At 43.1% G+C, this 21,213-nt stretch overlaps 1 protein-coding gene across 6 annotated transcripts in view; it reads right to left on the bottom strand.

Annotated features, from left to right (window-relative positions):
• Positions 1–21,213, bottom strand: part of BIRC6 (baculoviral IAP repeat containing 6) — a 311,771-nt gene that overhangs the window by 116,845 nt on the left and 173,713 nt on the right. For all 6 annotated transcript variants that reach the window (XM_053303734.1, XM_053303742.1, XM_053303763.1 and 3 more), the window contains exons 46-54: positions 20,400–20,962; positions 14,852–15,027; positions 14,554–14,650; positions 13,907–14,101; positions 12,475–12,675; positions 11,380–11,659; positions 9,937–10,193; positions 8,771–8,879; positions 6,584–6,805 (exon numbers count right to left, since the gene is read on the bottom strand). In XM_053303734.1, the coding sequence (XP_053159709.1) occupies positions 6,584–6,805; positions 8,771–8,879; positions 9,937–10,193; positions 11,380–11,659; positions 12,475–12,675; positions 13,907–14,101; positions 14,554–14,650; positions 14,852–15,027; positions 20,400–20,962 (2,100 nt within the window). The remainder of the gene's footprint in view (positions 1–6,583; positions 6,806–8,770; positions 8,880–9,936; positions 10,194–11,379; positions 11,660–12,474; positions 12,676–13,906; positions 14,102–14,553; positions 14,651–14,851; positions 15,028–20,399; positions 20,963–21,213) is intronic.

Raw genomic sequence — 21,213 nt, 5'->3', positions numbered from 1 at the left:
GCATGGGGAGAGCAACTGGCCCTTTCCAACCCCAGCACAGCATCCCTACAGTGGCTGTTGCTGGTGTTTACCTTATGTTTCTTTTTAGATATGTGTTTGTTTTTTCTTTGTAAACTGCTTGAAGAACTTTGATTGAAGAGTGGTATATAAATATCCGTAGTAGTAGTCACTATAACACCCTTTTAAGAACTCCTCTCCCAAAATTCACCTTCGTTGCAGAGCGCAAGTCAATGGCATAGTGCTTTATGAAGGGCAAGTCTGAGGACCAGGTTGCAGCCTTACAGATGTCCGTGAATGATATGCCTGACAGATGAGCCACTGAAGCGCCGTATGCTCTAGTCGAGTGCACTTTTATGGATTTTGGCAGCTACACTTTTTGCAACTTGTAAGTCATGAGCATGAATTCTTCCAGCCAGTGGGATTACCCTTTGTCTGGATAAGGCCTAGCCTTGTGATTTTCCTTCATATGATATAAATAATATTTTCATCTTTCTAATCACCTTTGTTCTTGACAGGTAGAACAGAAGTGTCCCCCTCTAGAGAAGTCGTTGGAGTGCGTAGGTAGGTAGCAAGTTATCTTGGTTTATGTGGAAATCTGTCACAACCTTTGGCAAGAATGAGGTATCAGGGCATAGTAAAACCTTATTACACATCTTATTTCGCATGAGAAGAAGCGTGTATAAGCTACGTCCATTCTCGAGGCTGTTAGCTCATTCACCCTGTGGGCAGTTGTGATTGCCACTAAAAAGGCGGTCTTAAGGGAGACCAATTTCAGGTTAGCAGTAACCAGAGGCTCGAAAGGGGCATTTGTTATAGCAGAAAGGACCAAAGATATAATCCACTGCTCCACTGGCTGTCGAACTAGTGGATATAGGTTGGTGAGATCTTTCAAGAAGCTCTTGCAGGGGTGGAAGAATAGTGTCTTCCCATCCCAGCCCGGGTGCCTAGCTGAGATAGCTGCTAAATATCCTATAATGGAGACATTATATAGCAGGGAGGTCTTTAGTGTAGTCAGATATAGCAGGATTTGGTGAACTGTAGCTTTTAAATGGTGGAAGCTGTTTGAAGCCGCATACCGAAATGCTTCCATTTACTTGCATAGTTCTTTCTGGTTGAAGGATTTCTTTGGTTAAGTAAAATCTTTCTTAAAAGCCTATCCTCCAGGCTGTTAGTTTCAGTGTGGGCATCTCTGGATGCAGCACCTGCCCACCTTTCTGTGACAGAAGATCTAGGCACTGTGGAAGCCTCCTATATGTGATTGGACAGTCTGAATAGATGTGGAAACCATGGCTGTCAGGGCCACCATGGTGTTATCAGGATACATGATATCTGGCAGGTCAGAAGTCATACAACCACCCTCCCTATGAGTGGTAGAGGTGGATACATGTACAACAGGTGTTGGAGCCAGTCTATTTGGAATGTGTCCCCATTGACTGTGGGACGTGACCTGCTCTTGAGCAATGTGTTTTGCGCTTGATATTGTGAGCCCTCGTGAATAGGTCTATTTTGGGGTACTCCCAAGACCTGAATATTGGAATTAGGTACTTGTTGCTCAATTCCCACTTGTGTCTCTCTTCCTTGGTAAATGAGCAACTCAGATCATCAGCAAGAACACTGTCCATCCCTTTTATGTAGGGCTTAGGGAGTGATACTGCTTCTGATGCACCAGTGCCATATCTGAACGCTCAATGCACACAGCGACCTGGACACTGTCCCTCCTAGCCTGTTCAGATAGGCAATCACTGTCGTATTGTCCAATGGCAACTGCACTGTTTGCCCCTTCTGCATAGGCAGAAGTGGTTTCATGGCTTGAAATACTGCCAGGAGCTCCACAAAACTGAAGTGGAGCTGTCTCTGCTGGTAGCTCCATTGTCCTTGTACCGTGCTGCCATTGTAGTGACCTCCCCAGCCCAACATCAAGAGGACCGTTGTCACCCACACCATGTGAGATTTCAGTTGCAACGAGACACCTTGAAGCAGGTTCTCTGTGTGAGCCCACCAACCCAAAGACTGCAGTATTTGCCGTAGTATGTTCAAGCTTTTTGGGGGGCTGTCCATATTCAAATGGAAGGTGGATATGAACCATAATTTCAATTTTCTCATTTTCAGCTGCATGAAATGAACCGTTATTTTGCAAGAGGCCATGAAGCCTAGGAGACGCTGAACCTGCCTTGTGCATTGTGATGGGTTTGACTGGAACTGATGTACAAGCTCCAGGATGGCTTGGAATCTCTCCTGTGGGAAGTAGGCCTTCCCTTTTCGTATGTCCAGGATAGCCCCTATATAGGAGATTGACATCATTGGAGTCAGATGGGATTTCCCCCCACCCCAGCTGACCTCTATCCCGAGGGTTTGGAGAAGGTGCAATAAGAATTCTATCTGAGAAAGTAACCCTTCTCTGTCTTTTCACGCCAGTAGCCAGTCATCTAGGTAAAGGTAAACTACCAGTCCCCTGGTCCTGAGGTGTGCCACAACTGCAGCCATGTGCTTTGTGAAGACTCGGGGAACAGTGCAGAGGCCAAATGGTAGCACCTGATATTAGTAAATTGAGTTGACCACCGTAAATCTCAGATATCTGCAGTGTGATGGCCTGACTCCCTATGTGAAAATAAGCATCCCACAGGTCTAACATTGTGAGCCACTGTTCCTGATGTAGAAGCGGCAGAATGCCTTGCAACGTCATCATTCAATACTTTTTCACCTGTAACTTGTTCAGATGTCTCAGGTCCATTATAGGTCATATTCCACCATCCCTTTTGGGGATTTGAAAGTAGTAGGAATAGAATCCCTCCCATCTCTGTGCCCACCGAACTGGGACAATCACTTTCTTGTTCAACGGCTCCTGCACTTCCTTCTGTAGGGTCGGAGTCACCTGCGTAAAGGGGACCCCTTTGTAAACTGGACATACTTTGAACTCTGTTGCACAGCCCAATGAAACTATCTTCAACACCCATCAATCCGATGTTATGTGGTGCCATGCATGAGCATGGCTGGCCAATCTGATGATGTTGATAGCTGTAGATGTTATTGGTGCCTAATAGGTGTTGAAGGCAGCAATTCTCAAAGCTACGTTGGTGGGGTAGGCTGATACTTGAACAGGGCTGGAGTCCTCTGTTGATGCACTGAGCGATGGGCTGTTGTTGACCTCAAAGCTGCTGTTTCTGGACCTCCGTCTGTTTATTACGATGGCCCTAATTGTTCTTATTCTTTTACTGGTAATGCTTTTTACTGTATGGTTGGTAAGCCACCTTGTAATCTCTGCGGTCTTGCAGTCTGAAATTGAAACGCAGTCTGTTATAAGGTTTAAATTTTTTTGGCATGTGAGGATGTAGAAGCCGATGTAAACGTTTTTGCCATGAACTTCAACTTTTAAAGATTTTCCATAGACAAATTTGTCTATACTGAGAACAAACCCTTTCTCTCAAATGGAAGCCCTTCTATTTTATCTTTCATGTCTTACTGAAGGGAAGCCGATCTGAGCCATGCATGGCACCTCAGCGTAATCGAAGCAGTCATTGACCCGGACTCTGATTCAGCCAGGTGCTTAGCCATGCTTAGCTGTTGTCACATCACAGCTGCAGATTTCAACATGGTCTTCTTAAAATGTGCCTTAAACTCTTCTGGAGTAAAGTTACCCATGTCCTGCTACAAACCATCCAAACGATATGAGTGAATTTAGACATGCAGGCTGAATAATTGGCCATCTTTACTGATAAGCAGGCAGTGAAGTAGATTTTTCTCCCAAGTACATACAACTTTTTGCCCTCTTTATCTGCAGGGGTGGTGTGCCTGGATGAGGTCTCACAATCTGTAACAAGAGAATTAGGCACTGGGTTGTTTAACAGATACGTATTCTCAGTCTCTTGCACCCTGTAGAGGCCCTCCAATCTCTTTGATGTTGGTGTTGAAGTATGAGGTACTTGCCATGTGCACTGAGCCGCCTTTGAAATCACTGGATGCAGCAATAGGGAGACTGGCTGTGTTGACATTGACTTGGCCATAAAATTGTACAGGGGTCATTGATTGTAGCTGTTTATGTACTTAGATTAAGCCCCAATGCCTCCACCATTTTAAAAAATTGAATATGGTAGGTCTTCATTTCCTCTGTTGGGGATACACGTGAAGGCGTTGCAACATCAGGAGAGGAATCTGGGTCTACTATCTCTGTATCTGACTCAAAGTCAGAAGAGCCATGATGGCTCCCTGAAGGTACTGGCGAGGAGTCTGACTCATGCTCCCAAGTGGGTGGCTCACAAGGAGTTGGTGCTTCAAACTCCAGAGGATCAGTCTGAATAGCAGCCATCGTGTGCTGTATGACTCTTGTCTGAGCTTGCTTGGACATCACCATGGGTTTTGGTGATAGAAGAGGGGTCTCCATTTGGGTCTGAGTGGCCGCAACTGCAGTTACCACTTTCCTCACTGTTCCAGGATCAGGGGCATCCCCTGCAGCCAGTGTTCGCACCTGAAGTGTCTGGGAATAAGCAGTTGTCAGGGGATTCTGTCTTTCAAATGTGGACTTTCAGGACCTGTCTTCCTGGTAATCATATGCAAGTCCCAGGGATTCCTGGGCAAAGCCACAGGGTTGAGTAGAGGACGGTGTGCAGTGCAAGAAGCCGCAGGTGTGCCAAAAAGTTGTAGTAGCTAGATGTGCTGCTGTAAGTGCATAGCACACAGGTGGATGTTGTTGAGAAGAAGGTGGGTCCACCAAAGCTTGAGGCACTGAATAGGTTTCATGCTCTGCAGATTGTGGGAATCCTCTAAAGGCTGGAGGAGTATTATTATTGGAATCCAACATAGAAAGTAAAGATTGTGCCGTTTTGTGGTCCAAAGCTCCAATCTCCTCGGCATCAGCTAAGGAGATATCCTCGATCTTCAAAGTGATCAGTGAAAGACAACGTTGAGTCACTGTTTCCATCAAAATCAGCGTATGTTGTGTTGAGGGTTGCACTCTAATTGTTGGTGTTGATAGAGATTTTATGGGAGTTGGTGCAGGGAAAAGAGAAGCTGCTCTCAGGGCTGACACAGGCCTCAATACCGAGGGAGATGGTCTCAGTGTCGACGGTCTTGATGTTGAAGGAGGCACAGCAGTAGCTGAACACATCAACGTTGATGACTCTCTCGATGTTGATGCCAATCTTGAAGACAATTTGTTTGCAGCCGAGGTTGTGGCCAGCTCTGTCGAGCTCAGTGTTGACGGTCTCGTCACTGATGTTATCATAACATCTTGTGCTGACAAAAGAGAAGTATCTTCCTATGTTGACGCTTTCTTCTTTTTGGCGGGCTGCGACGCCTCCACCATTTTGTCTCCATGTCTTTTCGGCAGTTTGGGAGACATAAACACAGGTCTCGAGGGTTTAGATTGGGCCGAAGCTTCAGCTCTCAAGCCAGACGCCTAAGGAGACAATTTTGCTTCCTCCTGAGATAGAACTGGGGGATTCAAGTTGTCATAAAGAGCTGCCCGGAGACAAAGCTCCCTATTATGGCGAGTTTGCTTCGAGAAAGATTGGCAAACTCTACACGAAGAAGTATTGTGGGTTTCTCCAAGGCATATTAAACAAAAGTCATGACTATCTTGAGAAGGCAGCTTCGCATTACATTCAGTACATGTTTTTAAAGTTTTTTTATCCATTTTCTTGTCTGACCGTTTAGGGTTATCTGTCATCAGCGTTCTGTAAGTGGTTAGCCAAGTTATCAGTCCAATCTGTCGCCTCAATTATTTCGTTAAGGAGAAAAAACTTAGTTTTAAGCAGTCCAAGGTTCAAAAGCCAATAAATCAGTCCAAGATATGGAACTGAAGTGCTGATGCTTCCTCCCGCCTTAAATAGCCATGTGGTCACATGGGGCGGGGGCGCAACGCTGAGAGGAGCTGTGGTAGTCCACACCGATAGGCTTCAGCACAACCAGAGAAGCCATTTTTAATGGATTCAATGGATCATGAACTAGATCAGCACCTTTGCAGTTAAATGGATCTACTCCAGAATTACCGATTTCAAAATCTGTCAGTAGTTAATTACTAAATAAAAACTTTCACAGAAGCTTGAAATACTGCATTTTCAGTGGCTGACACTATTCCTGGATCTGTGCAAATTAAGGACTCTATGGCTCTTTTTATGGACAGGCATTCCCCAAACAGAAGCAAATACATGTCAGATAGTGAAATCATGTCGAAGACAGCTCTAGATATTTCTGATATGGCTGTTCAACCCAATTGCCATTTTACTGGCTGCTGCATTAGAAACTTGCAAAATTAAGCTGGTACAAGAAGTCTATGAAAATACCTTTCAAGGTCGCTTAAATGCCACATGTATAAACAGGTGGGCTTCCAACAGATCTGATCTTCTTAGGGAAACCAATTTCGGGGGATTTAACTACTGTTTTATCACTCAAGCAGCTTACAGACAACCACTCTTGTGGCACTCAAACACTGGTATCAGTGGTTGATTAAACTAATTAAATTACAAGTGAAACACACACATGCTCTGCAATCCACTACTTTTGAAAAACGAAAGCTTAAATGTCTTGCTTCTCCGAGATATAAATTGAGATGGCTTTTGCATCTGGCAAAAGTGCTTGGACTACTTACTCAAAGAGCTCTCTGTTTAACAATGCTGGCAAGTCATATTCTACAAGCAATTCATAGCTATGCCATAAAATTGCTGCTACACAGTGCAAATGGGAAGGAGATGGCATCAGAAGACCATACTCTCTTGTAGAGCTGTTTGGGCAGACGTAGTTAATTCGGCCACTTTTCTTCACAGCAGCTACTCTTGCCGAATCGCTGACCCACTTCAAGAGGGCTTGAATTCTAGAAGGTGGACAAATATGAAATAAGTTCATGGTAGAATAGATTGTGTTACAGACTGGAGAGAACATAGACTGCAATCAAGTACTGCATTTCACAGCCGACAATTCCAGCAGGCTGATTTAACAAATTTTAATGGACAGCACACCAACAGGTGACATCCACTTTTCATGCTGTGTTCAAGCTTTCATTTTGATAAAGCTAAGATTTCATAACTGGAGCCAAAATGGATCAGACACAGATGATACATTCTTCTAACAGAGAGCCCATTTAACAGGCTTGAGAATTGGAAATAGTAAGATTAAGGGGGGAAAGTACATATACCTAAATTAACTGTAAATGATTTGTCAGTGGCATTAATTGTAGCTTTGGGAGAAATATTATTTGGGAAAGCCTTGAAAATATTTTCTTGTGTAACCTTCTCAAATGCTTAGAGCACTATATGGAAATTGTACAAGGGAAAAAGACGTTCAGGAATTGCTGACAAGAAAAGTTTTTTTTTTTAATTGACATGCATCCTGTTACTGATGTTTCACTATCAACATCATGAATACCTAACTTGAAAATTGTACAACTCAGAAAGCAGATGGGTGCAAGATTGTAACCAGAGGAAAGCTCCTAGAGTGTGTTTAACATTAGAGGATTAGGTCCCTCCTAACTATTTCAACATCATATGCTTCTAGTTTAACACATTTTTATACCGCCCAAAACACAAGTTCTCTGGGCAGTTTACAACAAAACAATAAAAACAACCAATAAAAAGATTAAAACAGTTCAACAACTAAAATTTAAAATGTTAAAACTATTAAAACACAATTAAAACAATATCTAATTAAAAGCCTGGATGAACAAATGCATCTTGACTGCCTTTTTAAAAGTTGTACGAGATGGAGAGGCTCATATTTCAGCAGGAAGTGTGTTCCAAAGCCTTGGGGCAGCAATGGAAAAGGCCTGTCCCCGAGTAGCCACCAGGGGAGCTGGTGGCAATTGCAGACGAACCTCTCCAGATGATCTCAATGGGCGGTGTGGTTCATAGCAAAGGGCAACCAAGATGATCAGGGGCCTAGAGCACCTTTCTTATGAGGCAAGACTACAACACCTGGGGCTTTTTAGTTTAGAAAAAAGACGACTGCGGGGAGACATGATAGAGGTCTATAAAATCATGCATGGTGTGAAGAAAGTGGAGAGAGAGAGATTCTTTTCCCTCTCACACACTAGAACCAGTGGTCACTCCATGAAATTGATCGCCAGGAGGTCTAGGACCTACAAACGGAAGTACTTTTTCACACAACGCGTGATCCACTTGTGGAACTCTCTGCCACAGGATGTGGTGACAGCCAACCTGGATGGCTTTAAGAAGGGTTTGGATGACTTCATGGAGGAGAGGTCTATCAATGGCTACTAGTCAGAGGGATGTGGGCCACCTCCAGCATCAAGGGCAGGGTGCCTCTGAGTACCAGTTGCAGGGGAGTAATGGCAGGAGAGAGGGCACACCCTCAACTCCTGTCTGTGGCTTCTAGCGGCATCTGCTTGGCCACTGTGCAAAACAGGGTGCTGGACTAGATGGGCCTTGGGCCTGATCCAGCAGGGCTGTTCTTATGTTCTTAAATACCCAAGGCCCAAGCTGTTTAGGGCTTTATAGGTTATAACCAAAACCACGTTCCGTATGGCTTCTTTGTTGGTCACCTTGACTTCCATGGACTTGGACAATACTGTCCCTCTATAAAGCTTGTGCACATTGCTAGTGCTGTACACCACTAGTGCTGTGGATTGCAGTTCTTTTTCTTTAGCCCATGGACACAAACATCAAAAGCAGCTGTTTGTATGCACACAGGCATGTGCACATGCCACAGCTCCATTGTGGTCAGTTTGAGGAATGCACTCTAATTCCTACAATCCATACACCTTATTTCCCCTGCAAATCAGACATTTTTCGCATGTGTGAGATAAACAAAGCAAATTGTTTACCTATCTTTTGTTCCAGGGTCCTGAGTAGTCCCAAGTTGATAGAGAATGTCAATTGTGGAGTCAGATGATAGGCCATTCAGTCTTCCAAAAAGCAAAGGGCTATTTAAATCTGCCCATATGGAAAGAAAGTAAAAGTTTTTATTAAAAACAGATGAGCAACATGCATCTCATTAGCTCAAAATGCTTTAAACAGCCATTTTGAGCTTGCAACGTTTTGCACATCCCCAGTGCCGACCTCGAAATTGAGTCAAAAGCACATCTGCTCAACAAAAACTACATATAATATGTCTTAGGTTTGCTACTATATTTTTCAATAAGATGACATAACACCAGTACATTATCTGCTGTTGAACATCCTGACCTAAATCTGGCTTGTTCTTCTCCCGAAATACCTTCACTCTCAATCCAGTCTTGCAACTTCTAATTCAGATTCCTTACACAAAGCTTACTCACTATTCTCAGTAAACAAACTGAGCGATAGTTTGTGGAATCACCTCATTGCGGACTGCCGTTTTCATTCATTATGGCCAATGAGTTGTCCTTGCTCTTTTTAAAGTATTAGCTACATTTTGTTCTGTGTTTTATGTCTGTTATTGTTTTATCTTGTTTTTGTTTGTTTTATTATTATTTTATCTTGCTGTTAAGTGCCCTTGGGTCTTAGGACGGAGGGCAGTATATAAATATAAACAATATTTTGAAATATTGAAGAACTAATTTTAGTTTTAAAAAGTCTAATCAGATTCAAAGAAAGACTTGAAAACTTAATTGTAATGTGTCTCACAGGTAGAAAACTCACAATATTGTGTTTTCAGATCTCAGTGGGTTGGATCCTAAACTGCTCATGTAAATGGAAGGTGCTTTGGGTCATGCAAGAGAAGCAGAGGTGATTTTTTTTTTACAAATCCTCCCTTGCCCCTGCAGGCCACTACACCACATATCATCTCATTCCTGAGGATCCCTTGACTCATAGAAATAGATTTTTGGGAAACAGGACTTCTGTGCTGAGGAGGGAGCAGAAATGTTCCTTCCACTCATGCTTCTTAAGATTCAACCTAAATGCATCTTAATCTTCTGAGACTATTTATTCCTTTGAACATAGCAACACCAAACCTCTTCAAGTCACATTACTGCTTACAACTGGGGGGAAAGGCTGAACACATTCTTACCTGTAGGATCACTCCCGGATGCAGAACAATTTCTTAAAAGAATGTCTATCAGTTTTAGGCCGATCCTGGTGGACTGAAGTCCAATTTTTACCAGCACAGCCTCAATGTTTGGAGAATGCATGCCACAGTATGGAGACATCAGTAGAGCAGCACATGTTTGCAAGAGATTGGCAGTGGGTGCAGCAGCACTAGCCATCATTCCTTCTAAATCACTTATGTGAGTGAGGCAATGATGCAACAACCTTAACCATCCAATGCTGAGAAAGTGAAAAAGAAACTAACATGAGCTTACACGGCTATAATGCTCATATAATGGACATCACAGCTTTACTACCTAAACACTTTTTCTTAAATGGAAGCTAGTGCACAGAAGTATAAGCATCTGGTCCCAGTAGTAATGAATTATATTTCCTTGACTTCTCAAACCTGATTCTTTTAGAAAACAAAGCCGAAGGCTTGAACATAAAACTCGGTCACCATGTCAATGGATCCCAATGACTAGGGTTTTACTTATGTTTTGCAACAACATTCCCTTGCTGAATATTCATTTTCCTTTTATTTATCCCACTTGTTCCTCGATACCCTAGGACATCTCTCTGGATTTCTCTATGCATAAAGTGCTTCTTCCTCTCACAACTGGGATGAGCTTAGGCTTTGATTTTTAAACCATGGGAAGGAAACCGAAGAATCTCTAAATGTGTGATGACATTGCTGACAAATTATTTTATGGAGGTGAGTGTCTGTAAAGCAAAAAAAGGGGGAAACCTAGCAGATTTTGTGGAATTGCAAAGCTGCAGAGATTGTGTAAAGTCAAAGTCAAATCATGTTTGATAAAATGTGGGACTAGTGAAATGTGATGATTTTCACAAACACAAGTTACTGATTTAACTTTAAGAACCAAGTCATAAAGTGCTGATCAGGACAGGGCATAGGATTTTGTATGGGCTGCACATTTTCATGTTCAAATACAATACACTCAAACAGATGTTAGCTTGGATAGCTAATAGGAACACAATGAAGCAACTGCACTAAATCCAATCACCAGTATGCAAACCTGGTATTTGTTAAGCACTTTCCACTTTCAGTTAGGTACTGATCTCACCTTTGCTTATAATGCTAATTCTGAGCCAAAATACCTTTTGCTAAATCACAACTGATCCTTAGCCCACCATCTGCTCTGCTGAATTTTTTCCTCTAAGGATCTGGATCTTCCATCTATCTGGAGGAATTAATTTTATTACAATGACCCATGTCTTGAGGAAGACGGGTGCTCAGATAGTAGAAAACACAAATTATGCACACATTTGAACAGGTATTTAGTAAGATATGAGAGCCCCCTAGAGGTTTCTAGCTTACAGTACTAGTGAAGATTTTAAATATGGTACATAACAGAGGAGACATCAGAATAGTTCACCTCTTCTTACATCTACTAACAATACGTACCTTGTTTTGGATACCTGATCTTCAGAAGGAAGGAATGGATTGTTGACTGTTGCAGACGAAGTGTTACCAAAGGCAGTGAGCCCAAGCAATTTAATCTGAGAGAGGCCTAATGTGCTAGCATCTCGTGGGCGATGAAGGCGAAGACAAACAGCCGAGGCAACTTCAGCTTTAACAAGCTGTATTTTTATGTAGGTAAGACCACTTGTGATAACAGGCGTCGACAAGGGTAACATGTTAACTCCGTCTGCACTTATTTCAACAGATACTGATGAAGGGCAAGCTGTATAAACAAAACCACATACACGCACAAAATTATTCAGCTCTTAGTTGCAAACTGAAGGAACTGATTACATATACTTAAAATATGTAAAAAGATATTCAATGAATGAAACCATAAGAGCATGCTGCACGCTGCACTAAGGCAATGATCTAGCTTGAAAAAGGATGATACACCACACATTTAGTCAAACATTTCTGTAAGAACAAGTAATATGCAGCTATTTCTAATGCAAGCTGTACCTAAACTGTCAGAGCTGACTCATGTACAATCCTGGATGTCATTCTAGTTGAAACAGTTTGCTGCATAGTTCCTTTTACTTACAAATTCAGTAGATGCCTTCTCATTAACTACCAGTTGTTGAATTCATTTCACAGAGACCTATGTACCAGGGATTACACTATAACACACCAGACTGAAATTCTATACCAAGTAATTCAGTGTAATATATTATTGAAGAATTGGGTAGTGGGGTAGTGGGGAGAGATAAACAAAGATGAGGAGTTATGGAAGGCAAGGACTAGTGTGGGGCATAGAAGGCCAAAACCTTTATTCCTGAAACCTGCCTCTTTATGCTTCAAGAACTGTATCAGACACATAGTTGCTGACTGGTCTTTTCTATATAAAGGTCATTTTGATAATCTCAAGAAGACAAATTCCGTACCAGATTCAAAATTTGATGCTGTGTGATGTGTAGCAAATGCCCATGTAGTTACAATACAAAGAGGACCCTTTATTTACGAAAATGTTCGGTTATAAAGCTTCAAGTGTCTCTATTCAGCTGAAAACTAAACAAAATATATTCCAAATACACTTACTTGCAAGAGATGCAAGATGAGGTTGGATGTGTATTTCTTTTAACAGCACTGCAGCAGGAAGATGAATCGTAAGGTCACACCAGGCTTCCTCAGGCAAAAAGATATAAGACCATGCAGCAGATCGAGCTCTTCTGTGTGGGGGAGTCGCCTGTAGCAGCACTTCAGCAGGCTGGGCTGTAGGACTGCTCGATGTGATTGACCCTTCAACAAACAATTGCCATTAATACGGTTGGGTGAAGAATTCCAACAGAAGTGGAGATCAGATAAACAAGTAGATTTATTCCAAAGTACAAGAGTATGCCCATGTGTGTTGTGTTGGGATTTGGGGTGGGTGGGTGAGAATGTTAATGGCCAACATCCAGACTAAATTACTCATGAATAGTCCCACTGAAATTAACAGGACTAGTCATGACTGATTTGTATCATTAGTTTCAATGGGATTACTCATGAGTAGTTTAGCACTGCCAACAACAGTGTTTTTGCAACACTAAAAAATTATTAATGGTACTCGGGAAAGCAGTGACAGAATGTGAGCTCCAGTAGGGAGGAACCAATGGAAGGGAGTACACAATTCAGTGGCCAGCTCTCAACTGCTTATTTGTCATTAAGCAACTAGGGGAGGGAAAAGGAGGAAAGTAGAGTCGTTGTCTGTTCCGTGTTAAAAGGTGCAAGAATATGTCAAGTTAGAGGGAAAATCCCAAGAGAGCAGTTATGTCCGTTCAAGTAGTCGTTTAAGGAATAGTTTAAGTAAAGAGTAGATTTCCGAAGAGCAAACAGTTTCCGAGGACTGATCCGAATGGCGGTCAGCAAGAAACTGAGTGAGAGGACACACAACCGCCACTAGAGGGTACTGCAGTCATTTGCAGAAGGCAGTTGTGGGCGTCGCGAGGAGCTAACGAATTCTTACAGAAGCTGATCTGTGCAGGCGCAGAACCCATTATTATGAATGTCTAGAACCACTATCCAGATCTAAGTAGATTCCACATGGCTACAACAGAGGGAAAGGCTGGAAAACCAAGACCCCTCCATTGGCCTGGCTGGGCCCAACTATCATGTGGCTTCTCTCCTCCAAGAGCTGTGCCCATCAGCAGCCATTCCACCAGGCTGCAATGGCAGGAGATGGCGAGCCAGTCATTGGCCTGGCTGGAACCAACTGCCACCTAGCCTCTCCCCTGTGACAGCTGTACCCATCTGTAGCCATTCCACCTGCAACCAGCCTCCTCCACCCGAGATGCTGATGGCTGAAGATGTTACAGCAGGTTTTAAATACATTTATCATTTTTTATTAGTATTGTAACTTTGGGCACTTAGGTTGAAAAGGAGAATAAACATCTAAATAAAAACAAAAGTAAACCCTTTTAATGGGATTGAAAAGGCTTCCTATCCCAATCCTTCAAAATGGCACACAACCTGAATAAAGCACATCACATACCCAATGGTGCAAAGTTGTGGATTCCCTCTGCATTATCAGGCTCAGAAGCTAGCACCCTTGCTTTCAAACTACTATCTGTTGTCTTGCTAGGGCCAGAGTCTAGGAATTTCATAATAGTTGAAACCATGCTTCTTGCTGTGTTCACGATGGCTCTTGTACTAGTCACCATATTATTGCAAATGAGCTGAACACCTCCTATAAGTGAAACAAAAAGTATTATTAGTCTTAACATGCATTATTATAGGGTGGGGGTAAGCTAGGCTGCTTCTACTTTTAATTTGGTGAGACATGCTTGATTTGTGACCTGCACTCAGCAGCCAATATTTAGTTTTTAATATAAATATATAATATAAACATCTATAGGCCAGGATCACCACACCCACATGCAGAACACCACAACCACACCGGGACTTTTCTAGTTACAGTGCTCACTCCCCCCACTCCCAAGAGAACACCTTATTTTTTAGGGTTGAGGTCCTTGAGAACAGACTAATGGGGAAATGACAGGGAAGAATCAGTGATATTCTCTGCGTACATGTGGAATTCACTTCTGTTTATGCACTGTGGATGCATAAAACTATTATTTGGACCCCAAACGTAGGATTTTTCCAATCAATATGCCTAGAGAGGAGGAAAAATACTTTTACCCATATCATGAAATGCCTTCAGTGCCTCACTGGTATCCAGCACTCTTAAGATGAACCACAGGAGTGGCTCAGACAGCTGGCAAGTAGCAAGAGAACCCTGGAGGAAAGACACAGAATAATGAGTTCATGATGATTATACTATCTCGTCTCAATACAGAGAAGCTGGCAACTATGAAACAATTCTATAGTAGTTCAGATTGTAAGTGCACAGACAGAGACTTGTCACTGTTAGTTTTAAGTACATACAGGGCCTTGTTTCTTAGGGAATCAATTACAAATTAATCTTCTGAACACTTACTTGTCTTCCCATATACCCACAGGCCATGTAGGTAAGAATTGGCTGAAGCATCACCTGCACTGTGGTAGCTTTTTTACTGAGTGTTGTTAGGATAGTAAATAATCCATCTCCAACCGATATAGCATCCAATCCCCCATGAAAATTCTCATGTTTTGTAAGATGTAAGCCACTTGCACCTAGGAACAATAAAAGTATAGTTTGATGCTGGGTGCCCCTTCAATAACTCAAAAGTAAAAAGCTGCAAAATTGCCTGCTCTTACATATTCTGTTGAAGTGGGAATGACACGTAAGGCAATCTGATTAACGTATTTGGCTGTTAGGTGTGTAATGAACATATGCACCAGTGTTATACACTTTTGAGGTTTCAATGGCAGAATTAGCAAAAGCAATGGATCATTTTTCCCTTGCTTGTGCCACCAAAATAAACACAGCAGTACTGTTTCTTCCTAGAAGTTTTGCTCCATTGTCTCAGAAGTGCATATTATGGATGAATCAAACAACACTCAGAGATTAAGAGTCACTCATCACAGAGGAAGTTATTTTTAATCGAATGAATGAATGAATAAATAAATGAACTTAAGGCTTGAGTTTTGGTTTGGTTTTTTTTAAACAAAAAACTAGGGAGGGGGTACTTGGCCTTATCTGAGCAGAAGTCAGTAGACAACATCCAGACTACTTGGCCTTTATTAAGTACCATTGCAACTTAATTTCAATGGGACTTAATCATGGCTAAGTCTGGATGCTGCCCACTATTAATAAAGATTAATTGTATAAAAGAAAAGTTAGAGAAAGGCTGGTGGAAGGATGGAAATGTTCATGGGAACATTATCTAGACCCATTTCAAACTGGTTTTCGGGCGGGCTACGGGGTAGAGACTGCCTTGGTCGGCCTGATGGATGATCTCCAATTGGGAATTGACAGAGGAAGCGTGCCTCTGTTGGTCCTTTTGGATAGGAACATAGGAAGCTGCCTTATACTGAGTCAGACCATTGGTCTATCTAGCTCAGTATTGTCTTCACAGACTGGTAGCGGCTTCTCCAAGGTTGCAGGCAGAAATCTCTCTCAGCCCTATCTTGAAGAAGCCAGAGAGGGAACTTGAAACCTTCTGCTCTTCCCAGAGCGGCTCCATCTCCTGAAGGGAATCTCTTCCAGTGCTCACACATCAAGTCTCCCATTCATATGCAACCAGGGCAGACCCTGCTTAGCTAAGGGAACAAGTCATGCTTGCTACCACAAGACCAGCTCTCCTCTCTAAATGACCGATTCATGGGTTTTGGAGCATAGGAATATAGGAAGCTGCCATATACTGAGTCAGACCATTGGTCTATCAAGCTCAGTATTGTCTTCACAGACTAGCAGAGGCTTCTCCAAGGCTGCAGGCAGGAATCTCTCTCGACCCTATCTTGGAGAAGCTAGGGAGGGAATGTGAAACCTTCTGCTCTTCCCAGAGCAGCTCCATCCCCTGAGGGGAATATCTTACATTGCTCACACTCCTAGTCTCCCATTCATATGCAACCAGGGTGGACCCTGCTTAGCTAAGGGGACAAGTCATGCTTGCTACCACAAGACCAGCTCTCCTCTCAAAAATAGGAAACTGTAATATACTGAGTCAGACCATTGGTCTATCTAGCTCAGTATTGCCTTCACAGCCTGGCAGTGGCTTCTCCAAGGTTGCAGGCAGGAATCTCTCTCAGCACTATCTTGGAGAAGCCACGGAGGGAACTTGAAACCTTCTGCTCTTCCCAGAGTGGCTTCATCCCCTGAGGGGAATATCTTGAAGTGCTCACACATCAAGTCTCCCATTCAGATGCAACCAGGGCAGACCCTGCTTAGCTATGGGGACAAGTCATGCTTGCTACCACAAGAAGTAGCTTTTGATACTATTGACCATAGTATCCTTCTGGAACGTCTGAGGGTGCTGGGGGGCACTGTTTTACAGTGGTTCCGCTCCTACCTCTCGGACAGATTCCACATGGTGTAAATTGGAGACTGTTGCTCTTTGAAATCTGAGCTTAAGTATGGTGTCCCTCAAGGCTCCATACTCTCTCCAATGCTCTTTAACATCTACATGAAACCGCTGGGAGAGATCATCAGGGGATTTGGAGCGGGGTGTTATCAGTATGCTGACGACACCCAAATCTACTTCTCCATGTCAACTTCTTCAGGAGATGGCATAACTTCTCTAAATGCTTGCCTGGAAGCAGTAATGGGCTGGATGAGGGAGAATAAACTGAAGCTGAATCCAGATAAGACGGAGGTACTTATTGTGCGGGGTCAGAACTCTAGAGACTATTTTGATCTCCCTGTTCTGGATGGGATCACATTTCCCCAAAAGGAACAGATCTGCAGTCTGGGAGTACTTCTGGATCCACACCTTTCCTTGGTATCTCAAGTTGAGGCGGTGGCCAGAGAGGCTATCTATCAGCTTCAGCTAATACGCCAGCTGCCTCCGTTTCTTGAGATGAACGACCTCAAAACAGTGGTACATATGTTGGTAACTTCCAGACTTGACTTCTGCAATGTGCTCTATGTGGGGCTGCCTTTGTATGTAGTCTGGAAGCTTCAGTTGGTACAGAATGCAGCGGCCAGGTTGGTCTCTGGGTCATCTCGGAGAGACCACATCACTCCTTTGTTGATAGAGTTACATTGGCTGCCAATAGGTTTCCGGGCAAAATACAAAGTGCTAGTCATAACTTATAAAGCCCTAAATGGCTTAGGCCTTGGGTATCTAAGAGAACGTCTTCTTCATTATGAGCCCCACTGCCCACTGAGGTCGTCCAGAGAGATCCGTCTCCAGTTGCCGCCAGCTCGGCTCGTGCTAACACGGGGATGGGCTTTCTTGGTTGCTGCCCTGAGACTGTGGAATGCACTCCCTACTGAGATACGATCCTCCCAATCTCTGACAATTTTTAGAAAGCATTTGAAAACCTACCTCTTCACCCAAGCTTTTTCCGTTCTTTAAATTTTTAAGGTTTTAATTCGTGGATGATTTTTAAATTGTTAAATTGTTTTAAGTTTTTGTATTTTTTAAACTTGCTTTATGCTATTGTTAACCGCCCAGAGACGAAAGTTTGGGGTGGTGTACAAATGTAATGAATGAACGAATGAATGAATGAATGAGTAAACAAACAAACAAATAGGAAAACGAGTGGGCTAACAGTGGCATCTTTAGATCCATTACTGTTCAGCTGTTTGCTATGCTGTTAATAGGAAGGAGTACCTAGACAATTATGGCAGTTTGCTGAAGAAATAATGATGTAGATGAAATATTTCAAAAAGTTACACAAACTATTCCAATTTGTGAGAAAAAGGAGCATTGGTTACTTACCGCAAAGGCTTCTTCTTGCTGCTGGATTTGAGGACATCTCGTGGGTTACCCTTCCCACAATGCTCTAGAAGCAGGACTATACAAAATAACTAAGAGAGCTTTAAAGCCCTGAGAAGGAGAACCCCCACCCAGTTCTGAACAGCCAAGTCAAGAGAACAGATGAGCTAACAGGAACAGTGAAAAACAGATTGTGGAGGAAAGACCCAACTTCTGAACTCCTTAAAATTAAGTAAGTAAGTAAGTGGATAGTCCCTGCAGTAGACCCAGGCAGCCCAAGTGGCTGGGCCGAGATGTCCTCAAATCCAGCAGCAAGAAGCAGCCTTCACGGTAAGTAACCAATACTCCTTTCCCTGCTGCTGGATGCGGACATCTCATGAGACATGACACAGCTGATAATCACGGGTGGGAGCACCTGGGTCTACCGCAGAGGGAGTACCTGCTGCAACACCCTTTTTCTGATTGCGGCCTCTGCTGAGTGATGTATGTCCATCTTATGCCTTGTAAAGGCTGGTGGGAGATGACCACGTTGCCACTTTACAAATCTCTGAAAGAGGTGCATAAGTTAAAAATGCTGTCATTGTTGCCACTGCTCTGGTAGAATGAGCAGAAATATGCAAAGGAATTGGCAGCTATAAAGTATTGTAAGCCAGTGAAATGCAAACCTTGATCCATCTGGCTATAGTGGATATGGAGACCTTCTGACCCAAGAAAATAAGTAAAGACACAAATCAGACATAAGAGGACCAAAAGGGCTCAATATGCCAGATGTAGACTTTCAAATATCTTTGAACATCCAGCTTGTGCCAAGCATGTTCCGATGGATGTGTGGGGTTGGGGCAGAATGATGGTAAGATAACATCCTGGGATCAGAGGAAAACAGATGGGACCTTATGCACGAAGGACGGATCTGGGATCAAACATACTGAGTCTGGGGAAAATATGCTGATAGGGCTTGAAGTCTGAACTTTACAGATAGGGTCTGCAACTCAGACACCCACCTGGCTGAAACACTTGCCACAAGGAAGGCCAACTTATATGACAGTAGGTCAAGCGGGATAGATGCGATGGGCTCAAATTGAGGGGCCTTGTGGAGCCCAGAGTATTGTATGTAGGTTCCACGTTGAGAAATGGTGTAAAGGTGACACTGGATCAAATGTTCCTGTCGGGATTCAAGGCCAAAAGCCCTGATAGTTCCACTGCTTATCTTTTCAGTGTGTTTGCCTTCAGGCCCTTATCTAAGCCACCCTGTAGGAAACCTAGGAGATTTTCGGGACTGGAGGTTTCTTTGTGTCTCTGATTTCTTCTGCACCAATGCAAAAAGTCTCATGAAAGAAATTACTAGATGCTTTTATGGAAACTAAGAATGTGTCTAGTACTTTGTCAAAATAGCCATTTTGTTTCAGGAGGTTCCTCTCAGTCTCCAAGCAGCTAACCTTAAGCAAGCTGAACTGTGGTGAAAAATGGGGCATTGTAGTTTATCTGATGAAATTGGAAGGAGCCAAGATGTGAAATGATACACTGAGAAATGGAGAATTTCTGGGAACCAGGGTCTCCTCGGCCAGCATGGTGCTACTAGGATGACCTCTGCGTTGTACAGGTTAATTTTGCAGAGTAACCAGCTGATCAGACAAGATACTGAAGGAAAAGCATACAGCAACACCCAACCAGGGTGTCGACAGGGTGTCTATTGCTTCCACTCCCTCACACAGGAAATGGGCAAAGAACCATGGTAGTTTGGCATTGTTTGGTGCTACAAATAGATGTATCTGTGGGCTTCTGAAGTGCGCTGTGAGAAAATGGAATACTACTTTGCATAGCCCTGCCTCTGGAGCAATGTGGGAAGGCTAACCCATGAGATGTCCTCATCCAGCAACAGGGAATATCCAAATATACTGCATTCTTCAAAATTAAAATTCTAAGAGCCACCACTTTGTCAATCTCCATGCCTACAAAGACAAACCGGACTAGCCCTGTAACATGCCAGCATGCAAGAAAACGAAGGGAAGACTGCCTAATGGGAGAGACTACCCAGGAAGGAAAGATGAACTCAGAACAAGATTTCAGAGAGAAAAGGCAGAGGAAGTGACAGCAAGCGGCGGAGGAGCAGGTATGTACCTGCTCACCTAAGTCTTAAAGGTGTGGGGATGTGTCACGGAATTGCGCTTCAAATTACAATTCAGGCACATCCTAGATAATTATACTCACTTCTAAAATACCTACCGATTATCATTGCCATAGCGCTGCTATTACACTGACCCAGAGCAGATAGAATCTGGCTCATAATTTGCTGGTTAGCTAAGACAAGGTCAGCAACATATGCAGTCGAGCCTTGAGTACTGCCATTGTTTCCGTTGCTGTCCTTTCCACCTGAAACCTTCTCTTCATCAGAAACACTGTCTGTAGTGCTGCTTGCCATCTGAGCTCGAGCACTATACTCCCTGTTGCTTGAAAGTGGCAGCTGCACTAGAATGTTGACCAGCTTGAGCAAATCGAACATAAGCTGATCCCGCGTCATCTCTCCACAGACTGCTTTGGCATCTCCTGGCCTGATGATATTAGCAAAAAGGCCTCCAAAACACGCACGAGCACCCACTGAACTGTCGGAGCCACTGCGAGACATCACTTTGTCAGCACACGTGATATAATGGTGCACCAGAAAGGTGATTGATTCGATAACGGCAGAAATGGTGCTAACTGAAACAACTTCAAAATTCTGCTCAAGTGTAAATTCCAGAAGCTTCACTTGTGCATCTAGAGGCCCCTGACCAGTCTGGAAAGCACCCCTAGAGATGAATAAAATAGAGTTTGTTTCAGCTCATGTAGTGAAATATTCATGCAATGAAATAATTGCTTGTAAAAGTATAACATTTTGCTAATTTGTACTGTTTTATTACTTGTATGCCACCCTGAGAAGCTTAAATATCATGAAGTTTAGCAGTGTTCAAAACTATGTTTGGAAGCAGACGAACTCTTGAAGACAGGGAGAAATGAATATTAGGAAGGGGAATGCTTTCTTCTTCTCACCATGGCATTA

The sequence above is a fragment of the Hemicordylus capensis genome, chromosome 1 (assembly GCF_027244095.1).
Source record: "Hemicordylus capensis ecotype Gifberg chromosome 1, rHemCap1.1.pri, whole genome shotgun sequence".
NCBI lineage: Eukaryota > Metazoa > Chordata > Lepidosauria > Squamata > Cordylidae > Hemicordylus > Hemicordylus capensis.
Note: the sequence above shows the minus strand (reverse complement) of the source record. Positions and strands in the feature narration are given on the sequence as shown.